This window comes from Pongo abelii, chromosome 16 (assembly GCF_028885655.2).
Source record: "Pongo abelii isolate AG06213 chromosome 16, NHGRI_mPonAbe1-v2.0_pri, whole genome shotgun sequence".
NCBI lineage: Eukaryota > Metazoa > Chordata > Mammalia > Primates > Hominidae > Pongo > Pongo abelii.
The window spans coordinates 37,367,296-37,394,637 of NC_072001.2; the positions used below are offsets into that span (position 1 = coordinate 37,367,296).

Here is a 27,342-nt window from a genome sequence, read left to right on the forward strand (position 1 = left end):
CAAGGTTCTCAAATTTGGCTCCCCAACCTTGCTCATTTATACACGGAAGACTAGACTGCTTAGTATAGGTGGTGACTCACTTCCTCCTATCCTGGAAAAAAAAAACAGATCTCTCATCTGAATGTGATCACAGACTAGGGAATTCTGAAGGTGAATAACTGGAGGCTGTAGGCAGCAGGGAAAGACAGGTGTCCTTCCTGACCATAGAAATAGGTCAGAAGCTGCCCTAAAGGCTGTGTGCTCCAGGATTTCACTATTTAGCTCAACTACCAGTCCCTCCCTAAGAGTGAACGGAAGCTTCTTAGAGCACCATGTTGCCTTTAAACCACAAATTCTTGCTAAAAGTCACGGTCATGGTAAAAAACCTATGGCTTTGGAAGGCTCTCTTGGTAATGTCCTAGAATTAAGGTTAAGCCTGCGTTTCATGGTAACTGAACAGGAAACCAGCCCGACCAACATCTTTCTCCCCTGTGGCTTGCTCTCAGCTCCTCTTGGTCGGGCCTTGGGCAGCCAGACGGTCTGGTTTTAATCCTTGCTCTGCCACCTGTAACCCTGGACAAGTTACCTACCTTCAGTTACCTCATCCACAAGATGCAGATATTAGTAATACCCTCTTTTTAAGTTATTAAGAAGATTGAAAGAGTTAATAAAAAGCAAAAAATAAAAAGACTTGGTAAGCACAGGCACAGAGGGGAGAAAAAAGCAATAATAAAGAAATGATACTTCTATATTTTCTATAGATCATCTGTGTAACAAGAAGAAAACAAACGAAATGAAAATGAAACAAATTCTCTCAAAAAGAATTAAGTCAAGACAGGCAGAAGGCTCACAAAGTAATATAAAATATATCTTATGGTTTATGTAAAATTCTTAATAAAATACCTTCTTTGCTCCAAGCTGCACTCTGGCTTTGCCTTTGAGTCACGTGGCATTTCTTTGTATGATGACTGGTTCTGTCGAGTAGGCACTGCTTCAGCCCTACAGAAAGAAGAAAACATCTCTAGAAAACAGCAGCATTCCTGATTCCCACTTGGGAAGGCCTAACAAAATGGCATATGCCTCAACAGCAGCACATCAGTGTTAAAAAGTCTGGAGTCAAGGGGAAAAAGTAAAATTGGACCATTTCCAGAATCTCACCAAAAACAACAAACTGACATTCCAAGTGGCCTACATGAGCAAATTAGAACCTTAAATAAAGGTCACTCTTAATGCCTATCCTAGCATAGATTCAGCACCAAGTACAATCTCATTTTACTGGTTTACCTTTTTCATTCTTGAAAGTAGGAGCTATGAAAAAAAAACACTAAAATTTCTTTAAGAGAACCTTCTACTTACAACCTAACTTACGTAATCGAAACACTCTATTGAGGGTGAAAATTGAGTATTATAAGAAAATAATCACCTGTTTTGTGAGAAGTTCAATACATAATGCTCCTCCACCCAATACATACCTTAAAAAGAAAAAAGGAAACACACAAAATTATCTCGAGAATTATTCCTGCTTAAACAATTTCTACATGCCATTACTAAGAAAGTAAGCACACAGTAAACATGAGAAGAGAACATGCAAGCATGAACGTACTTGTTAGGGATATAGGACTATGGGTAACTTAAAAACTCTATTGGTATTACTCTCATGTAATTGCTCTGAAATTCTAGTCAATTGTTTGAAATGGCTCTTAGAACAGAATACTTTGAATTTTTATGATATCAAAAACTAAGAACTTAGCCAAGTATTCCAAAGAATAGGGGCAGAAGAACGCATTTCCTTAAAGTACTACCTCAGAATTCAATTCAGTAATTCCGATGTTGCCTGTAACATCAGAAAACAACTTCCTTAAAAGCATAGCAAGTTGGATTTACCAAGTTGCTGACCAGGTCGCATTCCCTCCTGCCCTCAATTCCATCTTTGTGTTATACTTTATCTCCAGTTCCATTTTGCTTAGTACTCATGGTGCTCAAGTTGTCACTGTGGACATCAGAGCCTATAAATATATATTGTTGCGGCTCCTTCCTGTACATCTTTCCAAGTCATACCTGCTATTCTCCAAAGTCTGTGAATCCCGATATTAATAACTTGGAAATTCAGTTTAAGGTCCTCTGCAGAAGGTCAGTTAGCTCAAGGCAATCACATTTTTCTCAGGACTCTTAAGAAATACTCCAACCCCAGAAAAAGGCCCTTCTTTCTGGTATCAGGAGCCGTGGGCCACAAACACAAATCCGACAGAATTTCAGCCATTTACCTCCCACATCATCCCTTCCCTAACGTTCTAGCTAAAGCAGGAAAAAATCATGAAAACACCACCTGCAGTCACGAATCCTCCAGTTGCCTGGCCAAGATTTCATATTCCCTTCAAGATACCTCTCAAAGAGGACGTGACAAGGGAGGGGCACACAGGGTGCTACAGGTACTGATAAGGTTTTATTTCTTTTATGTATATATATTTTTTGAGACGGAGTTTCTCTCGTCACCAAGGCTGGAGTGCAATGGCACAATCTCGGCCCACCGCAACCCCTGCCTCCTGGGTTCAAGTGATTCTCCCACCTCAGCCTCCCATGAAGCGGGGGTTACATTACAGGCACCTGCCACCATGCCCAGCTAATATTTTTGTATTTTTAGTAGAGACGGGGTTTCACCATGTTGGCCAGGCTGCTCTCAAACTCCTGACCTCAGGTGATCTGCCTGCCTTGGCCTCCCAAAGTGCTAGGATTACAGGCGTGAGCCACCACGCCCAGCCAAAGGTTCTATTTCTTAAGTTTGGTGTTGGGCATACGGATGTATGATTTAATGTTTTAAAAAAGAAAGATACCTTCCTAGTTTGTGTTTTGTTTTTTTGTTTTAGGCCTGCGTGCTTTATTCGTTAACCCATACGAATCCATAAAGAAGTAGCCATTAGCAAATTCAGGCAATACATACCGGATTCATACTTCAGGAAGACAACCCAGTTGACAACCACAGTTTCTATTATAACAAAAGCGAGAGAAAATACTGACATTAGGGTCATATCAAGAAAGTTCAATCATAAGATATATCCACAAGCAAAAACATACATACAAAAAGCTAAGTACGAAGCTTTCAGAAAACTACTACCATCCTTAGAGTAAGCACAAAAAAGTATTCTTTTATGTCTGTTTTTTTCATCAAAATACCGCATATAGCCATAGATTTTAAACCATTACATCTTATCTAGATTCCATTAACATTTCTTCTAGATCATTAACATTTCTTCTAGATTCCATCGTTATTCTTTTGTAACCTTTATTGTTAGTATCTTAAAAATACTTTATTAAATATAACACATACATTCAGAAAGTTACATAAAATATACCTTAAGGTATACCTTAACAAGTTATTGTAAATTATTTGCCCATGTAACCACCAACCTGTTCCTGAAATATATTCCAGCCAGTATCCAAGAAGCCCCACAGATGTCCCTTTCAGGTCACACATCCCTACCTCCCACCTGGATGGACTCCTTACCCTAACCTCTATGTGATCACCTCTTTGTTCTTAATAGTTCTACTGCCCAAGTATGAATCCAGAAATAAGTGTTTCTCCATTTTCTTTTCATTTTTGTCCCCCTAAGAAGCCTTTTTAGAAGTTTTCTTCCTAATTCTACCCCCATTCCCCATGGAATTTTAACACCACAGATACATTGTATGTCGGTTTATGTTATACGGCCCTTTGGAGGGCAGCAGACCATTATAATAGGTAAGATTTTCTTTCACTCTAAGGACCAATTTTCACTCCACTGCACGTGATATTGCCTCCACTAAGAATGTATGCCCTAACCAACATTAGTTTTCCCTGTTGTTGAACTCTATACAGAGAAAATTGTACAAAATAGGTTTTGGGGGTCTGGTCTCTTTTGCTTAACATAGTGTTCAAGGTTCGCCCGTCTTTCCCACATAGCTGTAAGCCATTTTATGAATACCACAATTTTCATTTTCTTGGAATGAACACTTCGGTTATTTTCTGTTTGGGGCTATGATAAATGATGCTGCTCTGAACATTCCGGTATCTCCTGGTGCCTATGTACTCATTTCTTGTGGAGTATATATCCACAAGATTCCTGAACCATAGTGTATGAGTATCTTCCACTTTACCAAACTGTTTTCCAAAACACTTGTACAAATATACACCCCCATTAGAAAGACAGAGAGTCCCGTAACAATTTTCTTACCTTAAAAGATAAGTTAAGCAAAATATCTCCATGCCTTCTTTTTCTTTTAAGATCTGAAGATCACTGTGCAAAGGACTATCAGGGTCAACTCTAAGAATCACAAAACAAAAAAGAGTTCAAACAAAAAGATAATTTTTTTTTTCAACTAACTCAAAAATGAACCAATCTGAAAGCTAAAATAGAGCACCTACGGTAAGTTCAAGAAAGAGAAGATCTGAAGCTGCTCTATATCCTCAGGAAAAATAGAGGTCACTATGGCTTCCAGCTCCTTTAGAATGAATGTCCAAGAGAGATCATAATAGCCTAAATCTAATCTAATAAGGGGGTTCAGAGTTTGCAGTCATTCTAAAGGAAAACAGTCACATGTATATATAATTTTCTCAAGAATTCAAAAGAAGTTTAATACGCTTTCCTAAACTTGTATTATTAGTCAAGTGGTTCAAGGAGAACAATCTGCCATGGACGGAACTATGAAAAGTTAAATCACTAAAAAATCGGTATTTTTCCACAATTGTCCTATATATAGATTTCTAATATGACTCCCACCCCCCACTCCCCCTTTTTTGTTTTTTGTTTAAGAGACAGGGTGTCTCGCTCTCTCACCCAGGGTGGAATATAATGGTGCAATCACAGCTCATGTGCAGCCTTGACCTCTCCAAGCTCAAAAGATCTTCCTGCCTCAGCCTCCCACCATCTATAGTAGCTCATACTACAGGTGTACTACACCGACATATTTTAAAAGTAATAACATAACTACAGCTACAATAAGTGTTAATTCTATTGCTTTCAAAACTGGGGGAAAAGTCATAAAAATCAACTTGGCAATCATTCTCTGTATAATGAAATATATTACTCTCATTTACTTTCCAACCAATATTATTCAAGCTTGAGCTTTTTCCTAGAAGATAAAAATCATGCAAGAGTTCACTCTATCAAGAAAATGACAAAAAAATTTCGATGGACCTATAAAAACATTTTCAACACTCAACATTTCAAGAAGTAAAAAAAAAAAAAAAAGTCCAATTAAATGAAGCATTATGAAGTTTCAACAGAATATAAAACTAGACACAAGTCTGGTTCATTTCCTATTTCTTATCATCTGAAAAACTCTAGCCAACATGTTCAGACCACCATAGACTCCATGATAGCACAGAATTCAGTATGAGTCTATTCCAAACCCCAGCAATTTTTGAAAATACTAGAAGACACTCAAGGTGACACATTACTAACTAAAAGAGACTTCCATTCATAAGACTACAAGCAAGAATATTACGCAGATGGTCTAGTTCACACATTGACACACTGAGAAACACGTGTACCTACATGCAACTGGTTTCAGTTTTTAGTGTGGGGACTACTCTAAAGATGAAAACACATCGATATCTTATCCTAACACTAAGTAGAAATGGAACTACTTTTTAGTCATGTGAAACTAAAGGTTTTAAAGACTGCACTATACTTTGAAAAAGAAAAAAATCAAGTTTACGAAGATCTTACTTCCTAGATATGTAACCATGACCTCATTTCCTATCTATAAAATATGAGAAGTTTCTCCTATCTCTAAAATATGAAGAGCACCTATTTCACACAGCGGCTATGAAGACTAAATGAGAGGATATATAAAGTATAAAGTACTTAGCATAGTATTGGTCATGCAAAAGTGTTCAATAATTTATACTTGTTTTGAAGATAACTCAAACTGGAATTGATCACAAGACACGGAAAGTACAGTAACATTACTTCAAATGCTACCAATTCAGTTTTTTAAATAATCAAGATATGAGAAATTGACTAAATTTCTTTCCTCTAGGAAAAATTACTAATTAAATTAATATATAACTAAGACTGAAGGAGGGAGAGTAATCTATCTGGTTTCAACACTTGGCATCTACTTGCCTAACAATTCATTCCCTGTTTTGGAGAACCTCTGCCCAAGACAAAGTAACTGGTCCTCGGCTTTCGTGGAGTTGGTAAATAGCTCTAATACAAGGCACGAAGTAGTAAGTGTTCAGACAATCATCTGATGTTTCCCTACTCTGTCTGAGCATTTCATGTATATACACACATCATTCTCATTGATGTTTCACAGCAGTCATCCAAAAGGTATGTACTGTCTACCCATATTTGAGAGTTGAGCAAAGTGAAACCAAAAAAGGTGTGTTTGTCACCAAACTCAGTGTTCTTTCACATCCTGCCGCTTCACATAAAAGAGATGTTAAGTCAAAAGAGAAGAATTAGTTTTGATTTGGTCAGAGCAACATGGAACAAAGTCAGCTTCATGAAGGAGAAATAATTTGAGTTGTGTTTTGTAGGAGAGAATGAATGTGAATATACAGATGCCACAGAAGGAAGGTAAGCAGAGAAAACAGCATAAACAGGCTGGAAAGGGGCATATACAGGGATCAACAGGTGGTTCCAGGATGTGAAGAGCAGATGAACAGGGTAAAAAGTGGCTATTCATAGATGAGAAAGATAACCTTGGGCAAGAGAACATATGACCGTGGCTAGGGACGGTGGCTCATGCCTGTAATCCCAGCACTTTGGCAGGCTGAGGTAGGAGGATCGCATGAACTCAGGTGTTCCAGATCAGCATGGTCAACATAGTGAGACCCCATCTCTACTAAAAATCTAAAAAATTAGCCTGTTGTGGTGGTTCATGCCCATAGTCCAAGACACTTGGGAGGCTGAGGCAGGAGGATCGCTGGAGCCTGGGAGATCAAGGCTCCAGTGAACTATGATTGTGCCACCACACTCTAGCCCAGGCGACAGAGCAAGACCCTGTAGCAAAACCAATAAACATGTGACTGAATCTACCACTAAGGCAGGAATGGAGGAGGAGAGCAGCTGAGATTGGCATGTTCATGAATTGCCTGGTATTAACTATAATTACTTAAACAAAAATCCAGGCTCTAGCTATTTATACACACTAACACATTTAAATGGTCTTGCCTTTCAGTCTTCCTAATTTCTCTAATATTGCCAAATTTTCTTTTTCAATTCCTTCATCCTCCAACTTTTTCCCACTAATGGGCTCCGCTTTCATCTCGTAGTGATCTAAGTCTTCTATATCCTGCAAAAAGAAGAAAAATGTTAGCTTATTCAACCTATTTTTCTTCAGCAGTTTCTTATGCGAAAAGTTAAATTATTCTTGACTCAATGGGGGACAAGAAACAGAATATATCTATCCTACGGGGAGAGAGAAAAAGCCCCCACATTCCATTCAAGAGGCTCCCACCTTTTATATCCTAGATTTTATTTAAAAGCTAGACTCTGGGTAAAGCAGATTTAAAAGCTTTACAAAGTCATAACTATTATGAAATAAGCCATCATTTATTTATTTACTTCTTTAATTTTTATTTCGTTTTTTAAAACAGAGTCTCACTCTGTCACCCAGGTGGGCGTATACAGGGGTGATCTCTGCTCACTACAAACTCTGCCTCCCAGGTTCAAGTGATTCTCGTGCCTCAGTCTCCTGAGTAGCTGGGATTTCAGACATACATCACCACGCCCAGCTAATCTGTTTATATTTTTAGTAGAGAGAGGGTTTCACCATGTTGGCCAGGCTGGTCTCAAACTTCTGATCTCAAGTGATCCACCCACCTCCGTCTCCCGAAGTGCTGGGATTACTGGCATGAGCCTCCACGCCCGGCCAAGCCATCTTTTAAATCTCCTCTTAAGAGGAACCTTTGAGACAGTTTAGCAGCGGGTGTCAAGAACCTTAACTGTTCATAGTTTGTTCCAGAAACTCAACTTCTAGAATTGTATTCCAAGAAACTAGTCTAAGATGTAAACACAAATTTAGGCATAAGGATACCTATCTCAACCTTGCAACCAAAAAAACAAACACAAAATCTGCATGTGCAAAAATAGCAAAACAGTTAACTCAATTCCACGAAATATTAACAGGCCACTGAAATACCAACACAGCATAATTTCTCCTGTATCAAAAAACTTTGAAATGAAAAATGGAATACACAAAGGAATAGAAAGAATTTCAATTATGCTGAAATATGCATAGGAAAAGACCAGAAGAACTTATATTGAAATGTTAATTTCAATTAATTTTAGTTGTTATCTCTGGAGACATTTGGTGGTGCTTTTCCCTAATTTCAGTTTATGGTTTTATGTAGTAAGCATCTATTGACGTTAATAACTAAAAAATGAGTTAGAAAAAGAATTTGATTTCAGGTGCTCGGGAGGCGGAAATAGAAGGCTCGTTTGGGCCCAGGAATTTGAGGCTGCAGTAAGCTATGATCATGCCACTGCACTCCAGCCTGGGTGAGAGAGACCCTAACTCAAAAAATAATAATAATTTAAAAAGAATTTGAATAATATCCCCCAGAACAACATCTTTATTCACATCATTCTGCTCCCTCCCTTCCCATACTATCTTGTTCTTACACACATACAAATATAAGCAGATTTTTAAAAATCCTAACTTTTTTCAATTACCTTGTTTTTCTACTTTAAATGCCAAAATCTCTAAAGGAGTAGTTTATATTCATCTCGATTTTTTTTTCCTAGCCGGCTAATTCAGTGATTTCTAGACCTGGTTACTAACTACCTTCACTCAAACTCTGCCCATGACTCCATACTTCATGGAGCTCCCTTCTCCCTGTGTGCACCTTTCAGCCCTGATATTCCATCCTACGCTTGTTTTCCTCACAATGCTTACAAATGCCTTTGGCCTGTATTTCCTCCTATATGTTCAACCTCAGTCATGTTCCCATCCACAAAACTTCTCCACCTAAGTATTAATCAGCACATCACAAACAGAATTCAACATAACTTTCTAAAGCAATATCCTGAGCACACTATTCCCTGCTTAAGGCCTTCCTATCAATAATCACACCAAATAGAAACACACACCTGTCTTGAATTCAAGACTTCTAACCATCTGCCTTTTCTGGCCAATCTTGCTTTCCATGACTTCAACACATCAACTTTCCTTCTCAAAACAAAAGCATCCAATGCACCCCAACACACCGTGTCCAAGGTTGCTCTGGGCCTGTTCCCAATTTATTTTAGGAGCCTAGAAATCTGCTTTTCACCTGTCCTAATCTGACATCTCCAAAGTCCAATCTCTTACCTTTCTAGACTTCCCTCAACGTTGTGGTCCCTTGTTTATTATCTTAGAGGGGAAAATGAAAGGGTTCATGATCTTTAGTACAATGGCTGCCTGACCCACGGAAAACGTTTAATGTTTTCATGCAGTTTATTCCACCTCAGTTAAACCGCATAAAAACATTAAAACAAACTCTCATTCTAATTGGACAATTCTAAGTATTTTACTCCCAGACTCATAAAACAAGCCTACAGCCAGGCACGGTGGCGCACGCCTGTAATCCCAGCACTTTGGGAGCCCGAGGTGGTGGATCACTTGAGGCCAGGGGTTCAAGACCAGCCTGGGCAACAGAGCGAGACTCAAAGTCTACAAAAAATTTAAAAAAAGCATTAGCTGGACATGGTGCAACCGCCTGTAGTCCCAGCTACTCAGGAGGATTGCTTGAACCTGGGAGTTCAAGGTTGCAGTGAGCTGTGACCATGCTACTGCACTCCAGCCTGGGTGACAGTGAGACCCTGTCTCAAACAAACAAACAAAAACAAGCCTACGACACTTCTTTAGTTCTGAAGCACTCAAAAGTATATTTTAGATTAATAATTTCCAAACCAAGAAAATGAAAGCCTAAATTAATTATAAGACCCCAAACAGAAAAAATCTTTTTTTTTTCCAGGCAATCATTTATTCAGCCATTATTCATTGAGCTTTGACTGCTACAAGGCACCGTGCATACTACCAGAAGGGGGTTCAAAGATTACTAAGACCAGGTCCTGTCCTCAGAAAAGAGAGCAGATGTGAGGGGAGAGAGATGACAGGAGACCCGGTGAAGGTCTCAGCTCACCCCAATGAGCACTTAATCTTCTGAGCTTCAGTTTCGTCTTTTATCAAATGAAGAGGCTGGACTGGACATGATCTCTGGACACCAGGCCAGCTGGAAAACCAGATGGGCCTAAGCCTTCCCCTTCCTCTCTCGCTCCCAGACTCCTAGAAAGCCAAGAGGCGGGGCGCCGCCTTCTAAGAAGAAAACGAGTCCGCAAAGAGGGATGGTGAGGGCCATGGACCTTCCCTGAAGTTTGCATGTGGCCCCAACACACAGAGCAGCCTGGAGAAGACGAGACTAAGTTCAGAAAATTGAGTGGAAGGTTTGGCCTTCCACGATTAGGAAAGCGGAGCTCAGAATGATTGGGAATTTCCGGGAAATGGGAATGGGAAGCCCCTGGAGTGTGTGCAGAGAAGGGTGACAGACAGAAGGGTGACAGTATCCGGTGGTGCGAAGGAATCTGGCGGGGGTCGGGCTGGAGGGAAGGGGGTGAGGGATGTCATGGCCAGAGCTGAAACGCTGAGGCCTGGGCTCAGGCTCCTCCCACAGGCGGGCCACAGGCCCCATTCCGTCGGCCCTGCCGCCGCCACAAGTTCATTTTCAGAGAGTCGCCCGAGCTTAACGTCGCTTTGCATGTTTTTTCTAAGTTCCATAAGTGGCTTTGGGGTAAACAGGCGCAGCTCACCCTCCTTCCCGCCCGCTCCCCAGCCCCGAGCTCGAGGTTAAACAGGGCCACGGGGTTGGCCAGGAAGGGATCCCAGCAGCCGGGGGTGGGGGGCACGCGGCGAGGTCTAGCGGGGTCTGGGGGATCGCGGCGGGGAGCGGGGGTCTAAGGGGGGGCGCCTATCTGCGGAGAAGCCGTCCTCGCGGTCAGAGCTGTGCCGGCTGCTGTCGCTGTCTCTCTCCGGCGAGCTGTGGCCGGGCGAGTCCCGCTCGGGCACCCGCAGGAACCTCTGGCGCCTCCACGGGGGGAGGTGCTCGCGCCTGGGGGTCTCCTCTGCTGCGAGGAGCGAGCCCGGGCGGTCCTTGGCCTCGGCCTCCGGCTGCTCCAGGTCGCGGGTCCCCCGCTGCGGCCGCTGCCCCCCGGGTATCAGGTGCGTCCAGCGGTGAGGGCTGTACGTCCGCCCCGGCCTCTCCGCCTCCTCGCGAGTCCCGAACCTGCAAGGGGCCACCAGCCAGTGGCCAAGGACGAACTTCTCGTTGAAATCCACCATCTCGAAGTCGTGGTCGCTGCCGTCGCCCCCCTCGTCCGTGCCGGGAGCCGCATGGGGTTCTCCGAGGGGCGCTTCTTCCTCCCTGGCCCGAAACAGCAGCTGGGGCTGCAGGAGCTACTGGTGGACGGCGTCGGCCGAGCTCCTTCCCCCGCCCGCTTCTCCGGCCGCCCCGGGCCGAAGGGCAGGTCCGCGCGGGGAGACTCAGCCTCGGGGTCGGGACGCTCGGGGTCCCTGCGGGGAGACTCAGCCTCGGGGTTGGGGCGCCCCGGGTCCCCGGAGTCTCCGCCGCCGCCCTCGGCCAGCGCGGACTGCAGGAGGGAGGCTTTGAGCTGCTCCTCCGCCAGCACCTGTTGCAGCTGATCCAGGTTGAGTCTGCAGCGCTCCAGCTCCTGCTCCGCGTCCCGCACCGACTCCAGCCTCGGGTCCGGCGCCCCCGCCCGGGGGAACTCGCCCCGCCAGCGCTGCTCGAAGGCGCGAGGGTCCCACATGCCCCGAGCTCCGTCCGCGCCGACCCTTCCCCGCGGCCCCGAAGACACTAGAGAAAAAATCAAGTTTCCCCTTCCGCCCTGGCGCCTTTTCCCCTTCTTCTTCCTCTTCTTCTTCTCCTGGTGGGTTTCGCCTCCCTGACGTCAGCGGCTCCTCGCGGCGGGGGCGGGCGCCTGGGGGATGAGAACCCGCCCCAGGCATCCCACAGCCAGCTCGGGCCGCGGAGCTGCCGGGGGAGGGCGGGAGCTACCGGGCCTCGACTCAAGCCTTCCCCGCCGCGCACTGCCGCCCCGCTCCCCTGTCGCCCCGCTCCCTGCACCCGACCGCAGGGGCCCTGGACACCCTCCTGCCGGGCCGGGGAAAGACATGGGGGCTGAAGGCGGCGTGGCTGGTGTCACTGCGGACCCGCGGGGTCGCCTGGCGCGGGGATTGATTGATTGATTGATTGATTTTCCTTTTTTGAGGCCAGGTCTCGCTCTGTCGCCCAGGCTGGAGCACAGTGGCACGATCATGCCTTAAACTAACTTGATGAAGATCACGGAGCAGTTTAATCCAAATCTGGGGGTAACGCTTTGGGGTTTTGTTGGCCCCTGTAAGCTTCTCCCCTCTTCTCCCTGAAGCTTTTCCAGGGAAAAACACTCAAGGATGACAGCGCCAAGCGGCTCTGCTGGAGGCGCCCCGGACCTCAAAGCTGGACTCCCCCGGGGACTGAGTCCAACCGTGGCTGCAGGGGCCGCGGCCTGGCAGAGGGTCCGCGTGGGTGTCTAGGAGGACCCCCCCCACTCCATCTCCTCTTTGCGGCCTCAGACCCTTCCCCTGGGGAGGACAAGAAACGGGAGCTGGGCCGCGCGCGGTGGCTCACGCCTGTAATCCCAGCACTTTGGGAGGCAGAGGCAGGCGGATCACCTGAGGTGAGGTCGGGAGTTCGAGATGAGCCTGACCAACAGGGAGAAACCCCGTCTCTACTAAAAATACAAGATTAGTTGGGTGTGGTGGCACATGCCTGTAATCCCAGCCACTAGGGAGGCTGAGGCAGGAGAATCGCTTGAACCTAGGAAGCGGAGGTTGCGGTGAGCCGAGATTGCGCCATTGCACTCCAGCCTGGGCAACAAGAGAGAAACTCCATTGCGCCATTGCACTCCAGCCTGGGCAACAAGAGAGAAACTCCGTCTCAAAAAAAAAAGAAAGAAAGAAAGAAAGAAAGGGGAGCTGGAGAGGGGGCCTGGAGACGGGAGTCCCACGTGGCCCTGCCCTCAGCACCTGGCTGAGTAACGCTTTCCAGTTCTTTTCCAGGGTTGTGGATGAGGCCCCACTGCCTGCGAAGAGAGGCCCTGATAAACCACCTCCTGCTTTCTTAAAGAGGGGACACCTTATCAATGATTCACGTTTCCTTCATTTTAAGCATGAAGAAATTGATCCAAGGGCCGGGCGCGGTGGCTCACGCCTGTATTCCCAGCACTTTGGGAGGCCAAGGCGGGTGGATCACCTGAGGTCAGGAGTTCGAGACCAGCCTGGCCAACATGGGGAAACCCTGTCTCTACAAAAATACAAAAATTAGCCGGGCGTGGTGGTGGATGCCTGTAATCCCAGCTACTAGGGAGGCTGAGGCAACAGAATTGCTTGAACCTGGGAGGCGGAGGTTGCAGTGAGCCAAGATCACACCATTGCACTGCAACCTGGGCGACAAGAGTGAGACTCTGTCTCAAAAAAAAAAAAAAAGAAAGAAAGAAAAAAAGAAAAAAAAAATTGATCTAAGAGGCTGACTTGGCAGCTGGAAATTCTTCCTCCCCACAGCGCCTTTTGGGGACTGGAGCTAAACTCAGCCACCTTCTCCGTAGCCCCTGCCACCCACCCAGCTCTCACCTGAACCACGGGCACAGGCCGTCCTGCTCCCACTTTTCCAGCCCCTTAATTCATCCCTCAAGGCCACAAGGAAGCAAGGAAGACGTTTCTTAACCACAAATGTGCCATGTGTTTGCACCAAGCCCTGTCTGGCTCCCGTCACCTACAGGGTGGAGTCCAGACTCTGTGGCATGACACAGGAAGTCCTCCCACATCTGGTCTCTGCCCACCTCTCTGCCTTCTTCCTATAATTTACCCTTGCCAGCTCAAAGCTGGCCCCAAAGACCTCACACCCTTTTCCTTGGAACTTCTCATCTCTCCCTACACGCTTGCAAAAGTCCCCGCAGAAAAAATCTTGTAAAACAATCAAGACCATAACATTCGCATACCTTCTATTTGGTCAATGCAGAGACACAGATCTTTGTTCCGAAATTTGCATTTAAATGCAAAGCTTCAGAGCCTGAAAACATCTAAAATTATACCCAGGACTGACAACTGGCCTAGGCTCAATGTCTTTGGAATCTGCTCTACTAAATTTGCTACCATTTGAATGTGCTCCCTCCAAAATTCAGGTGTTTCTAATGTGAATATGATGCAAAAAGTGAAAACTTATACACCTTTACAGAAGCCTAGAAGTACAGATGAAGCAATCCTTTTTTTTTTTTTTTTAAGAATCTACAGTTACTAAAACTAACTGAAAAAGTGGGAAATCTGGAGACCAACACATAGAAGAAGAAAAACTGCAGTCAAAGACTCACTCTCCAAATTGGACATTTATTTAAACCAGGGTTTCTCAGCCTCAGCGATGTGTATATACTGGGCCAGACAATTTGTGCAGGGTTCTCCTGTGTGTTGTAGGACGTTTAGTAACATCCCCTCTACCCAAGAAATGCCAATAGCACCTCCCATCATGACCAGTTGTGACAACCAAAAATGTCTCCAGATTATTTCCAAACATCTCATGGGAGGCAAAAATCTCCTTCAGTTGAAAATTACTGTGTAAACTAGAGCTACATCCTAGATCTTAGAAAAAGATGTAAGCTTCCCAAGTCAGCCCTGCATACCATTGGTACGGAAATAAGAGCCTAGAAGGAAACAAACAAAACTATAATCTTATTTAATATAAAAGTAAAAATGCAAAAATAAAATACTACCATATCCATTCTAACAGTGTTTATTATAGGAATACAAGGATGATTCAAAATTAGGAAAATTTCATCAGGTAATTCACAAATTATATTTCTACATAGAACTGAAGGCACAATCATGAAAAACAAAGCAGCTCTATATGCATTAAGTCCATGATCTATTCAGTGACAAACACAGGTTGCAGATGTCTTACAGAAGGAAAACTGAACACTGAACACGTATTTCTCCCATCTGCTCTTTGTCCTGAGGCTCCATGGGAATTACAGTGAAGAATAAACATTGTATAAACACACACAATTACAAAAAAAAAGGAATGGGGTTACCAACAGAAGAGAATTCACCTCCAATAGACAATGACAGTAAATGGGAAATGGTTAATTAATGAAGCAAAGCAAACAAAGGTGGAGGTTAGGGGGATACCGATGACAAGGAGGCTAATTTGTCCCACAGTACCCTGGAGAGGCACTAGACTCAGACACCAGGTACCCCGGAGAGTGGGACTGATAGGCAAGACTGAAAACAGATTAACCAAAAGCCTACATACAGAACTCATTTTCCAGGCCCTGAAACACATTGTTCTCCCACATCTCCTTAAGCAGAACCCCAGCAAACACGTATCTACCTCAGGCAAGAGAACATAGATTTCACCTCCAGAGGAATGGAGTAGTTCCTGCCCTCATTTATGACTGCACAAAGAGATACGATAGAGGGGTGGGGACAGCAATTGGGAATCAGCATAAATTCCCCCTAAAAACCCTTTCCCCTAAAAGCTATCAGTTGTCTTGGCCACAAAGAACTCCCAATCTTTTTTTTTTTTTTTGAGACAATGTCTCACTCTTTAGCCCAGGCTGGAATGCAGTGGCATGATCACAGCTCACTGCAGCCTCAACCTCCTGGGCTCAAGCAATCCTCCCACCTCAGCCTCCTGAGTAGCTGGGACTACAGGCGGGCACCACCACATCTGGCTAATTTTTTATTTTTTGTAGAGATGGGGGTCTCACTATGTTGCCCAGGCTAGTCTTGAGCTCCTGGGCTCAAGTGATCCTCCCACCTCGGCCTCCCTAAGCGCTGAGATTATAGAGGTGAGCTACCACACCCAGCCTCCCAATCAGTCTTTTAGTCCTTCTCTCAAATATGAATGAACAAAAGGGGGAATTTTAAAAAAGATGACAAATGATGAGCAACATAGAATACATATTTGGGGAAAGGCTTTTGAAAGAAAAATAAGACCAAAATAAACTAAGAAAAAAATTATTAAAGAAAAAAGACATGCTAGGGAGAGGACAAAAGAGTATCAAAATAGCTCCTTAAAGACACTTGTGAATATATTACATCTATAAAACAAAAAATAGAATATGAATAAGGAATAATCAGAGAAGAAAAAGTTCTCAGAACTCAGGCTTCATCTTTGGAGTTGGTCCCCAATGAGCCACAACTCCTGTCATTCATGTCCTCGGAAGGGCCCATTCCACAGTGAATCTAGGTTGGCTCCGAGACTTACTTTAACCTATAGAATGCGGTAGAAATGAAACTGCACCTGTTCTAGGTCTAAGCTTTAAGAACACTTGATAGCTTGCACTTTTGTGCTTCTGGAAGCCAAAAAGAAGAACTGACTATCCTCTTGGAGAAAGAGAAGCTACATGAAGAGGCCCAAGAGTATGAGATGCTATGTAGAAAGGCCACATGAAGAAACACCAAGGCAGCAGACCTGTGGGTGAAGAAGCCGTCTCAGACATTCCACTGCAGCTGAGCATCCAGACAACCAGTCCCTGACACTGTCTAACCATGCGGTGAGAGCTGTCGAATGAGACCAGCAGAAAAACTGTCCAGCTAGCTCATTAACCCATACAATAGTAAGAGATAGACAAATTTGTGGTTTTATGCCATTAAGTTTTGTGATAATTGGTTAAGCAACAATAAATAACCAAAACAAAACTTAAAGTTATGACTAGCCAAATAAAATTTCCCAAAAGCTTGTACACACATGGTCACAGCAGCAGAATTCACATTAATCAAAAGGTAGAAACAACTCAAATGTCCCTCAGTGGATGAATGGATAAATAAAACTTAATATAGCCCTTCAGCTGCAGTGAGCCGAGATCACGCCACTGCACTCCCGCCTGGGCGACAAGAGTGAAACTCCGTCTCAAAAAATAAAAATATAGCCATTCAGTGAAATATCATTCAGCCACAAAAATGAACGAAGTACTGACACATGCTACAACAGGGATGAACCCTGAAAACATTATGCTGGTGAAATAAGCCAGACACTAAAGGGTACATATTGTCTGATCCCGTCTTTATGGAATATCCGGAATAGGCAAATCCAAAGTGAGGGAAAACAGATTTTTCATTGTGGGGGCTAGGGGGAGAGGGAAGAATGGGGAGTGACTGCTTAATAAGTACAGGGTCTCCTCTGGGGGCAGTGAAAACGTTCTGGAACTAAATATCAGAGGTAGCTGCACAACATTGTACTAAATGCCACTGAATTGTACACTTCAAAATGGTAAACTTTATGTTACAAGTGTATTACTACAATTTAAAAATAATGGGAGAAGCAAGAGTAAGGAGAGCCCTCTAAGGGTCTCAAACATACTGCCCTGTGACAGCCCCTTCACCTAAGCTCTACAGAGGTCACCTGCCAGCTTGTACTGAGCTAACCCTCCAGTGACTGACACCCAGGCAAAGTGGGAGATGACCCAGGAAGGGGCTGGGTCAACCACGCAGCAGAGGCAGCTGCCCATCAACCACTGACACCCCCTTCTCCTGGTCACCCGCCTCACATACCAGGTGCCACTCTGGGTCCATCTGTGGGGAAGGTGGGAGCTCCGCCGCTTACAGCCCCCAATGCCACAGAACTAGGGAGAATTCCATTTGGTTTCTGTTCAATTCTCAAATGAGAAAATCTTCACCAACCCTTTCTAATACCATTGCTTAGGGGCCAGCATGGCTGCTTCTTCATGCTTGCTGCAAACACCTGCAATTTTTCCATCCTGCTAACTTAAAAGCAAGAAGCCCTGTGTGCATAGTTTAATGACAGCAACCTACTGGGGATAAAAATCATTCACGTGGCTCTATCGGAGGCTCAAGCCTGCAGTTCTCTCAGGAGGCTTGACCTGTGACCTCTCCTGCATTCACCCAGTGGCCTCCACACTCGGCCTCCAGCCCTGCACACATTCTGAGAAAACTAGCTTGACATTTGAAACATGAATGTAACGATGGTGCCCAAGCCAAAAGGAAATTAAATGACCAGTAGTAAGTCAGCAGTAGACTTCAGTTTCCAGAGGGCATTTTCTACAATATTTAACTTCCACTCATTTACACAGGCCAGATCTCTGTTCTCCTAATATGGGGAGTCCACAGTTCCAGTCAATAAGATTAGTCCTAATAAGAAAAAAACTGAGTTTAGTCTCAACGGAACTGTCTAAGGCTACAGACATTAAAACAAAGTCCTACAACTCATAATTTGAAAAACAAGTTTCACCAGATGATCTATAAAGAAGGTACCAATGATCCAGTTAACTTCACTAAACCTACCTGTCTACTTTTAGGAATATACACAGTAGAATATCTGGGATATTTAAACTTGTGGAAAAGGTGACAGGATAGCAGAAATAGCTGTTATTTGACGGCGGATTTAACGATATATGTTTATTTTAATGACACTCACAAGGCATGACCACAATCACTTTACTATAAGCCACAGCCTGTGGGATCTATGTTCCTTCCACTCCTGCCAAGAGGGGCTCATGACCCATACAAGACCTAGGAGAGAAGGGGAGGCTCCCCACTCCCACTCAGGATGTGGTTGTATTATTTACTCATGGCTTATTTTGGTCGTGAATGTCCTCCTGACACCTCCCAGGGCTATGCCGACCCACCGCCCCACGACCACACACGCCAGGTCCACAGGCCTGAATGGGTGTAATCACAGCTCATCCCTACTGTGGCTACATCTAAATAGTTTTGATTTGGCCCAAAATGGTTTTGCTTGTTTGTGGGTGATACAGTTTGGATATCTGTCCCCACCTCAATCTCATATTGAAATGCAATCCCCAATGCTGGTGGTGGGGCCTGGTGGGAGGTAGGTGTCTGGATCATGGGGCACATCTCTCATGAATGACTTGGGCCATCCTCTTGGTGATAGGTGAACTCTTGCTCTGAGTTCACAAGAGATCTGGTTGTTTAAAAGTGTGTAGCACGCCCCCTGCACAGCCCCCTGATCAATCTCTCTCTCTCTCTCCCATTCTCACCACGTGAAGTGCTAGAACAGCCTAATACAGTGTGATTCTGGCTACATGGGTTCAGCCTGGCTCAGCTTAGCTTTAGAGGGTCCAAAATGGCTCGAGCCCGTTCGTCATCCAAAAACCTTTTATTTCTTATTTCTTTTATTGTGGTAAGCATACATAATGTAAAATTTACCATCTTAACCATTTTTAGGTGTAGAGTTCAGTGGCATTAAGTGCATTCACACTGTTGTGCCATCTTCACCACCATGCATCTCCAGAACTTTTCCATCTTCACAACTGCACCCATTAAACACCAGCTCCCCACTCCCTGCTCTCTCCAGCCCCGGCCACCCCCATTCTACTTCCCGTCTCTGTGACTCTACTGTGGGTGCCTCAGAGAAGTGGAATCACACAGGACTTGTCCTTTTGTGACTGGCTCTAGCAGGATGTCCTCAAGGTTCATCCATATTGTAGCCTGTGTCAGAACTTCCTTCCCTTTTCAGGGTGAATGAAATTCTATTGCATGTGAAATCCTTTTCTTTTGTACGGTGTTCACTATGCCGGCGGCTCAGAAGAGCAAGAGGAGCCCTGACCCGCCACTGCTTTGTCTGTGGAGTGGGTTTTGAGGGCTGGGGAATGGCTGGATGACCCCCCTCTCTTGAAGATGAACACAAATATTTCTAAAAGTGGCTAACATGCTACTGTTCACATACTTGGGACCCAATGAATGAATCAAGAGGGGGCAGACAGGCTCCAGAGGCAGAATCAGAGGCCACCTGCAAGCACATGAGCCGAAGGACAGAGGCTGATGAGACAAGAGGGTAAATGAGTGATGCCGCCACACACAGCAACAGCCTCCACCCTGACATCGCACCCAAGCAGCTCTTGGGGAGCAACGTCTCCCCACCTTAAGTCCAGCTCAGGCTCCCTGACCTGCACAGCTTGGCTGCACTCAGAGCAGACCTGGAGGGCCACCCTTGGGGCAGACCCAGAAGTGAGTCAGCACCCAGTGTTTCTTAAAAGGCTCAGTGTCTCTTCAAGGCTGAGTGCAGTGGCTAACACCTCTAACCCCAGCACTTTGGGAGGCTGAGATGGGCGGATCACCTGAGGTCAGGAGTTCTAGACCAGCCTGGCCAACATGGTGAGACCCTGTCTCTAAAAAAAATACAAAATTTAGCCGGGCATGATTGCGGGTGCCTGTAATCCCAGCTACTCGGGAGGTTGAGACAGGAGAACCGCTTGAGCCCGGGAGGCAGAGACTGCAGTGAGCTGAGATCACACCATTGCACTCCAGCCTGGGCAACAGAGCAAGACTCCAACTAAAAAAAAAAAGGACCAGGACCAGACAGAGGCCTGGACCATAGGCAGCTGTTGACACTGCAGGAGCGGAACAGCTTCTATGAGCCTAGCCCAAACATGCTTCAGCTCCAACAGTTTGGGCCTTGGCTTGGTCTCAGCTGGAGAGAGATCGACTTCTCTTCTGTGAAGGCTGACTGGGGAGTTGGGGGCAGATGTGGGTGCGGCAGGTCCTGGAGGCCTCTATCAGCCCAGGGGGCTCGATTTCATTCCACATCTCCTTTCTGCACATGTCTGAGTTGTGCGTAGTTTTCCTGAGCTGCTCATGGTATTATCTGACATAGGATTAGGAGTTATTCTTGGTCAGCCCCCTATTACCATAGACCCTTGGGGTAAAATTCCCACGCCTGCCATCACCATGGGACCTCCTATGCATCCCACAGCCCCCTGTAAACACGGAATTCCTGTGAATGACAGGAACACCCCCAAAATGAAGTCAACTGACACTTAATGTGCTTTAGAGAGAAGACAAGACATTAAAATACAAGTGCTGAAAATCCAGGAGTCAGTATGATTTCCATTCCAAACCCAAGCTCTCAGTACACACACAAACACACACACACTCAAATTCATGAATTCTTCTCAGGAAAAAATAGTAGTTAAGGCTTAAAAAATATGAAAGCAGTCCACATAATTGGCCAAATAGAAGTTCCTTCACCCAAGTCCAATAATCACACCTTCTTTCCATACCCACAGTGAGGCTTTTTTTTTGGAAGGCGGCCTTTCAAATGTGTTTATTAGAATGCACGCTGACTTTGCTATAATTAAAATACAGTTATGCTGAAATCCACTGCCCTCATTAGCATGCGTTTCTTCCCCGAGGTTTTGTCAAACCTTCAAAAAATCCTTTTCCAAATAGGTATTCACAGCTGACTGCCCATCAGGTCAAGGCCCCCGGGCTTTCAGAGACCCGTCCATTGTGAAATGCACTCTGGCCCCGACCCCAGCCACCAGGCCACCCAACACTGGCTGCAGCAGTGTGTGAGCACCAGCACCCCCACGTCTTTGCCACTGCCCTGCTGGTCTGAGTACACCCCTGAGGACTGAGGGGCTCTCCCACACATACTGCCCCACCATGAGCAGACCCAGGGCAGTGGGCAAGAAATTGAACCCCTCCTTCTAGGGTGGGAGGAGGGGTGTCTTCTGCGAGACACGAGTCGCCACTCAGCCCTCAACCGGCTTTACTCCTGAGTCTGAGCGGTGAGCTTAAGAGTGGCCGGAACATCCACACAACATATCTCCCAACTGGACCAATGAAGAGCTCAGCCACCATTAGAACTGTGAGGCACCCAGCACCCCCTACTGCCTCACTTCAGCATCTGCGAGGCCTGTACCCTGAGGTCCCTTGCTCTAGGGCCCCTCTGCTCCCTTCCCCGGGACAGCCAGAGTCCTACCTGCTCGTGGGGCCACTTCAGCCTCTCTTCTGGGGTCCTGGTCTTGGGCTTGAAGCCTCTCTGGGGGTCTCCGGGGTGCTTGGCCTCGGGAAGGAGGTTCAGCGACTTGGGCCTCGCCTCGTGCCTGCAGCTGGCCTTGACGGGTGGGCAGGCCTCTGCAGAGCCTGCAGGCCCTGGCTCAGGCCCATGCTCGGGGCTGGCCTCACTGGTGCTGGTGATGCTGGTCATACTCAGGCTTATCTTGATCTCTGCCACGATCTGGTCGATGTCCTCCTCCTGGTCCTCCAGGTCCCCGTCCCCGCACCTCAGGGGGTAGGCAGAAGCGCTGGTGTTCCCGTTAGCCTCCGCAGGGTAGTAGTCCTGGTAGCCCTCTTTGCTGGGACAGCAGTGACCGTCTTCTTCCTGGTCGTGGGCCTCCAGGACAGAGGGCTCATCCTCTGTGATGGGCAGTTGGCCATCAGGGTAGTCCTGGCTGCCTTTAGCCCCATGACCATGGGGGTGCAGGCCCGCCCAGGCCGTCCACTCCACTGCATCCCGGCACCCGTCAGTGTCCACTGGGTGTGCGCCGTGAGCCAGGTACACCTCCCTGTTGCAGTCCATGCCCTCCAGGTAGCTGTCGTCCTCAGGGCAGTAGCGGATGTAGTAGGGGATGCCCTCCTCCTCCTCAGGGAGGCCCTCATCATAGTCCTCCTCCTCAGAGGTGTTGTTCACGTAGTCGGAACTGGAGTCCCCAGCGGGGCTGTGGTTGTGGCACTCCTGCTCCTTGGGCATGGGGCTCCCTGGCCACAGGGCGACCAGCTCCAGGCCCTCGGGCACATAGCCCTCCAAGGGCAGCTCCACGTCCTCGCTCTCAGGCTCCTGATGGTGAGGGACAGGACCCGGCCTTGCCCTGTGTTCCAACATGCTGCTCCCCGCGCTCTCACGCTTCTGGTGGGCCATGGTAGACGCTTCCGGTGGGCCATGGTAGACTCTTCTGGTGGGGCATGGCGGGCGCTCACGCAGCCATCATTCCCCAGAGGCAGCCACTGTGGGGAGGAACATTGGCAAGGACAGAGTCAGAACCCCACAAAGCCTGGCCATGTGTGGGGCCACTCCACCGCCACAGCACCTCCAACCACATTCTCCCACAGCAATGTGAAAAATGATAGCTCAAGATTTTCATTGCTGCAATCTTTTAAAAAACTGGAAACAACCTAAGTACCCATAAATAAGAGAATGTTTAAAAAAATGACGGCAGAGTTCACGTGCTGGAAGAGTTGACGGCGTTTTTAAAGAGGCAGGGCAACACGCACTACAGTGAGGGATCTTACAGGCCTATTTTTGAGGGAAAATGGCAAGTGAGCTACAGCGAGTGCCCGTGTATAGATCCCAGTTACAGGTCCGTCAAGATGTCTAGAGAATACACATACTGCCCAGCCCACACACACACGCAAAGGCACACAGAAAGGGGAAACCCCCCCAAAGGCTTGTCAGCCACGTCCTCTGGGGAGGGGAGGGGGGAGAGAGGTGGGAGGGGAGAGAGAGGTGGGAGCAGAGGGGGCCTGGACATTTTACTTTATTAAAGATGTATGTACTGGTTGAGTGTTTCACCAAAACGCATTTAATATTAACCAGCATTATAATCAAACCCACCTGTGCACCTTTGAGGGTCTCCTCTTCTAGCTGGGGAGATGTCAGCACTGAGACAAAACCACCTGTGGGGAAAGGCAGACAGCGAGGGGAGGAAGCAGGACTTTCCGCGTGGGCTGCTGCTCTGGGCATCAGGAGAGGTGGCAAACAAGCTGGTCTCCTCCAGGAAGGCAGCCACTGGAGCAGAGGAGCTAGCCTCCCACAAGATCAGGACATGAACACGCCCCAGGGCACAGCCAGAGACACCTGAAACACAGGAGGCAGTGCTGACCCAAGGGAGGGCAGGACCAGGAGATGTGCCGGCCAGGACAGCCAGGGGTGCACAGGCGGGCAGTATCAATTTGGGGAAAACTAAATCATTCAGTTTCATTCAATGAGTAGTTTGCATGCAAATGTGTGCGGCGGGGGTGTGTGGTGTGTTCATGAGATACAGTGTGTGTGGTGTGTATGTGGTAAATGTGTAGTATGGTGTGGGTGTGTGGTGTTTGTGTGTGTATGGTGGCAGGGCGTCCTGGAGGGTGTGGTGTGTGGAGTGTACTGTGTATGGTGTGTGGTATGTGGTGTGGTGTGACGTGAATGTGATACGTGCATGTGGCGGGTGTGGAGTGTGATGTGTGGTGTGTGTGGAGTGTAATGTAGTGTGGAAGGGTTGAGTGTATACGTGTGTTTTGTGTGCATGGTGTAGTGTTTGTGGTGTGTGGTATGTATGCAGTGTGTGTAATGTGTGTGGTTGGTGTGTGGTGTGTATGGGGTATGTGTGTGGTGTGTATGAGGTGGGCATAGTATGTGTGTGGTGCACGTACGTATGCACACACATGCACACGTGCACTGCAGGTGACAGGCAGATCGGCAGCCTGGGACATGCAGCGGTGATCAGCTCAGCCAAGGCAGGGCTCAGGGCGGGAGTGGCCAGGCCCCCGGCAGCTCAGGACCCTAGATGAGAGTCCAGGAGGAAAGAACAAGCTGTGTCCCCATCTCCACCCAAGTTCATCACTAACATGAACCTATAATCTGCACTGAAACTGTTCCACTTCTGATTAGAATCAGAAACACTTCCAGACGGGCTCAGCACAGCCAAGTGGGGACTGTCCTACAACGACACGGTGTAGGAGTGGGCAAAGGAATCATGGCAGCAGCTACCTTTTGTTTTTTAAAATGTGAAACATTTCTGAATGGCTTAAGCAACATCTATTTAATTTAAAAGCTCTACTGAGATGAAGAAAGAAAAAGAATACATGCTCAGCTCCAGGGACACGTAAAGGGACAGAGACTGGGGGACAGAAGGAAGTGCATTAATTCCTTCCACGACCCCTGAAGAGCAGCGGTGGGTCTGAGCATGCTATCTCCATGAAGCAGGCCAGCAGGCAAGCCAGCTGCCACCTCGTCCTGTGCAAAGGACAGGCACCATCCCCAAAAGTAGGCAAATGACTATCTTATTTGTTCAGGGGAAGCAAAATGGTCCAGGGATGGTAGCCGTGTTTTCTTCCCAATAAGACCTAACTGCTGTCATCTTTCTCTGGGACCCAGACTCTCTGAATAGAGTGAAAGGCGGCCAGCAGAACCCAAACTGTTCTGCCACGGGCTCCTCCCCACAGAGCACAGCTCAGTGCAACAGAGTCCCCAAATCCAAGATGCAGAATCCACAAAGAGAAAACCTTCTGCTCTAGAAGGTACTTACAGGAAGTCAAAATTAAAAACACATCTTCTTATGGTTCTTTTTTTCTAACATAATCAATTACTTCTTACTGCAAAACCTAGAAGATGTTTACCATTTATAACCAGAAATAATTTCTCATAAAACAACCATAAAATGTAAATTATTCAGTGACCCATCTCTCTGGAAAAGAATAACACCGTATGAAATTGAGGTACTGCCCAAAAATCAAGATGATGGGCCCTGAAACTCTAAATACTTGAATTTTTAAGTAACTTCATATCAAGCCCATTTAATAGAAACTATGTCAAGCAGGCACACTATTAGAACTGATACGAAAATAAAATTTCAAACTGACACAGCTGTATCAAAAAAAAAAAAAAAGAAAAGAGAAAAATCGCTTCATTGCCTTTTAGGATTTCCAAAGATGATGTTAAACCCAGCCATGGTTCTCATCTCCAGGAAAGCAATTGCTGTGGTACAAAAGGACAAGGGTTAAAAGAGAACAGTGGGAGCTCTCTTTCCCAACTAACTCACACGGTGTGACGCAGAGGCTTTCAGCACAGGCCAGGGTGCCCGGGACTGAAAACTCCTTCACCAACCCCTCCACAGGTGGGAAATACTCGGATCTTCATTCCTGTGACACAAAACCTTGAAGGTTGCTGAAAAATGCTAGTCCCATCTGACTGGGGCAGCATTTTCATTTATTGCACACCATTGAGCTTTTTTTTGTTTTTGTGGTTTTATTTATTTATTTATTTTGAGATGGAGTCTCGCTCTGTCGGCCAGCCTGGAGTGCAGTGGCGCAATCTTTGCTCACTGCAACCTCTGCCTCCCAGGTTCAAGTAATTCTCCTGCCTCAGCCTCCCGAGTAGCTGGGATTACAGGCGCGTGCCACCACACCCGGCTACTTTTTGTATTTTTTTAGTAGAGACAGAGTTTCACCATGTTGGCCAGGCTAGTCTTGAACTCCTGACCTCAACTGACCCACCCACCTCAGCCTCCCAAAGTGCTGGGATTACAGGCATGAGCCACTATGCCCAGCCACCACTAAGATTTTGGCAGGAATCATTGTGCTATACACCACTATCCCACCAATCACTGAGCACTTTTCATTTCCTGCCCCTGGTGCTGTTGGATACCTTACGGCAAGCTGCCGTCTCTGCCCACCCACCTGAGGACAGAAACCTCCAACTCTGCCTTGCCAGAACTGACCAGTGTGTCTGACAGACGGTGAGTCCTTTGCTGTACATGGCCCTCAAAAAAATGAGACAATTCTTTCACTCAGACCGAAGTAAGCAAATGCTGAAAGACCTTATAATGAAACATCACATTCCCCAATCTGGACTTCCCCACTCCGCTGGCCAACCTTGTCGTTTCTGATTTTAATTCTACTGGTGATTATTTTCCACCTCTCTAAATAATTTTTGAACTCTCTTTCTGGGTATATCAACTTTGGATACTATTTATTAGCATCCCATTATGAGAGGTGAGCTTTGCAGACCACAACCTCCCAGGCTCTGATGCAAGTGAACAGAGGATCGCACCAGCTACTGCAGTCATGCAGTGGGGCTTTCCATTCTTAGCAGGAGCACTGGGATAAAAGAGATCCTTCCAAGAGCTCCCACCTAACTCTGGGAACACAGAAGCATCCTTTAAAAGCCCTGTGGTCACACAGCCTTCAGCATGGATACGGGCTCTTTTCTTAACTTTATAAAGCCCCGGATAGGCTGGTACTAACACTGCATGTTGCTGCTGCACTTCGAGGGCAGGAACTGGCTCCTGCTCCAGTTTGCATCCTCTGTGCCCAGCACCAGGCCCGTCTGCTCAATGCAGGATAAGCAGGTAGCTTCAGCCTGTCCACCCAACCCTTGCAGAGGGTGGAGCTGCAGAGAGCATGAGTGGCCAAGATGAAGCCCTCATCGGATTCTTTGACCCTTTCTACTATGTGAGATATTCTCGATGTCTGAGGGATGAACGGCAAACAAAGTGTGGCCTATCCATACAATGGGGACAGTAGTTAGCCCTAAGAAGGAAGGAAGTTCTGATGCGCACTACAACACAGGTAGGCCTTGAGGACGTCACGCGAAGTGAAAGAAGCCAGTTGGAAAAAGACAAATGATTGTATGATTTCACTCACATGTGGCACCTGGAGTCGTCAAATTCAGAGACAGAAAGTAGAATGGTGGCTGCCAGGGGCTGGGGGAGGCGGAAAGGGGAGTTAGTGGACACAGAGTTTCAGATTGCAAGATGAAGAAAGTTCTGGAGATGGATGGTGGTGATGGTACATCCATCACCACAGTGTTGATACACAACACTGTGA

General features: G+C 46.5%; 2 protein-coding genes across 2 annotated transcripts; both read right to left on the bottom strand.

Annotated features, from left to right (window-relative positions):
* Nucleotides 1-879: 879 nt before the first annotated feature.
* On the bottom strand, nt 880-25,354 carry LOC129050463 (amyloid-beta A4 precursor protein-binding family A member 2-like). The gene is made up of 7 exons (XM_054532580.2): nt 23,369-25,354; nt 21,737-22,761; nt 7,134-7,254; nt 4,185-4,274; nt 2,918-2,962; nt 1,403-1,451; nt 880-978 (listed from the first exon to the last, which is right to left on the bottom strand). The coding sequence occupies exons 2-4, from the start codon at nt 22,673-22,675 to the stop codon at nt 4,231-4,233; spliced, it is 1,104 nt and encodes a 367-aa protein (XP_054388555.1). The 5' UTR covers nt 22,676-22,761; nt 23,369-25,354; the 3' UTR covers nt 880-978; nt 1,403-1,451; nt 2,918-2,962; nt 4,185-4,230.
* On the bottom strand, nt 10,930-13,456 carry LOC129050464 (breakpoint cluster region protein-like). The gene has a single exon (XM_054532581.2). The coding sequence runs from the start codon at nt 11,766-11,768 to the stop codon at nt 11,157-11,159; it is 612 nt and encodes a 203-aa protein (XP_054388556.1). The 5' UTR covers nt 11,769-13,456; the 3' UTR covers nt 10,930-11,156.
* Nucleotides 25,355-27,342: the final 1,988 nt, after the last annotated feature.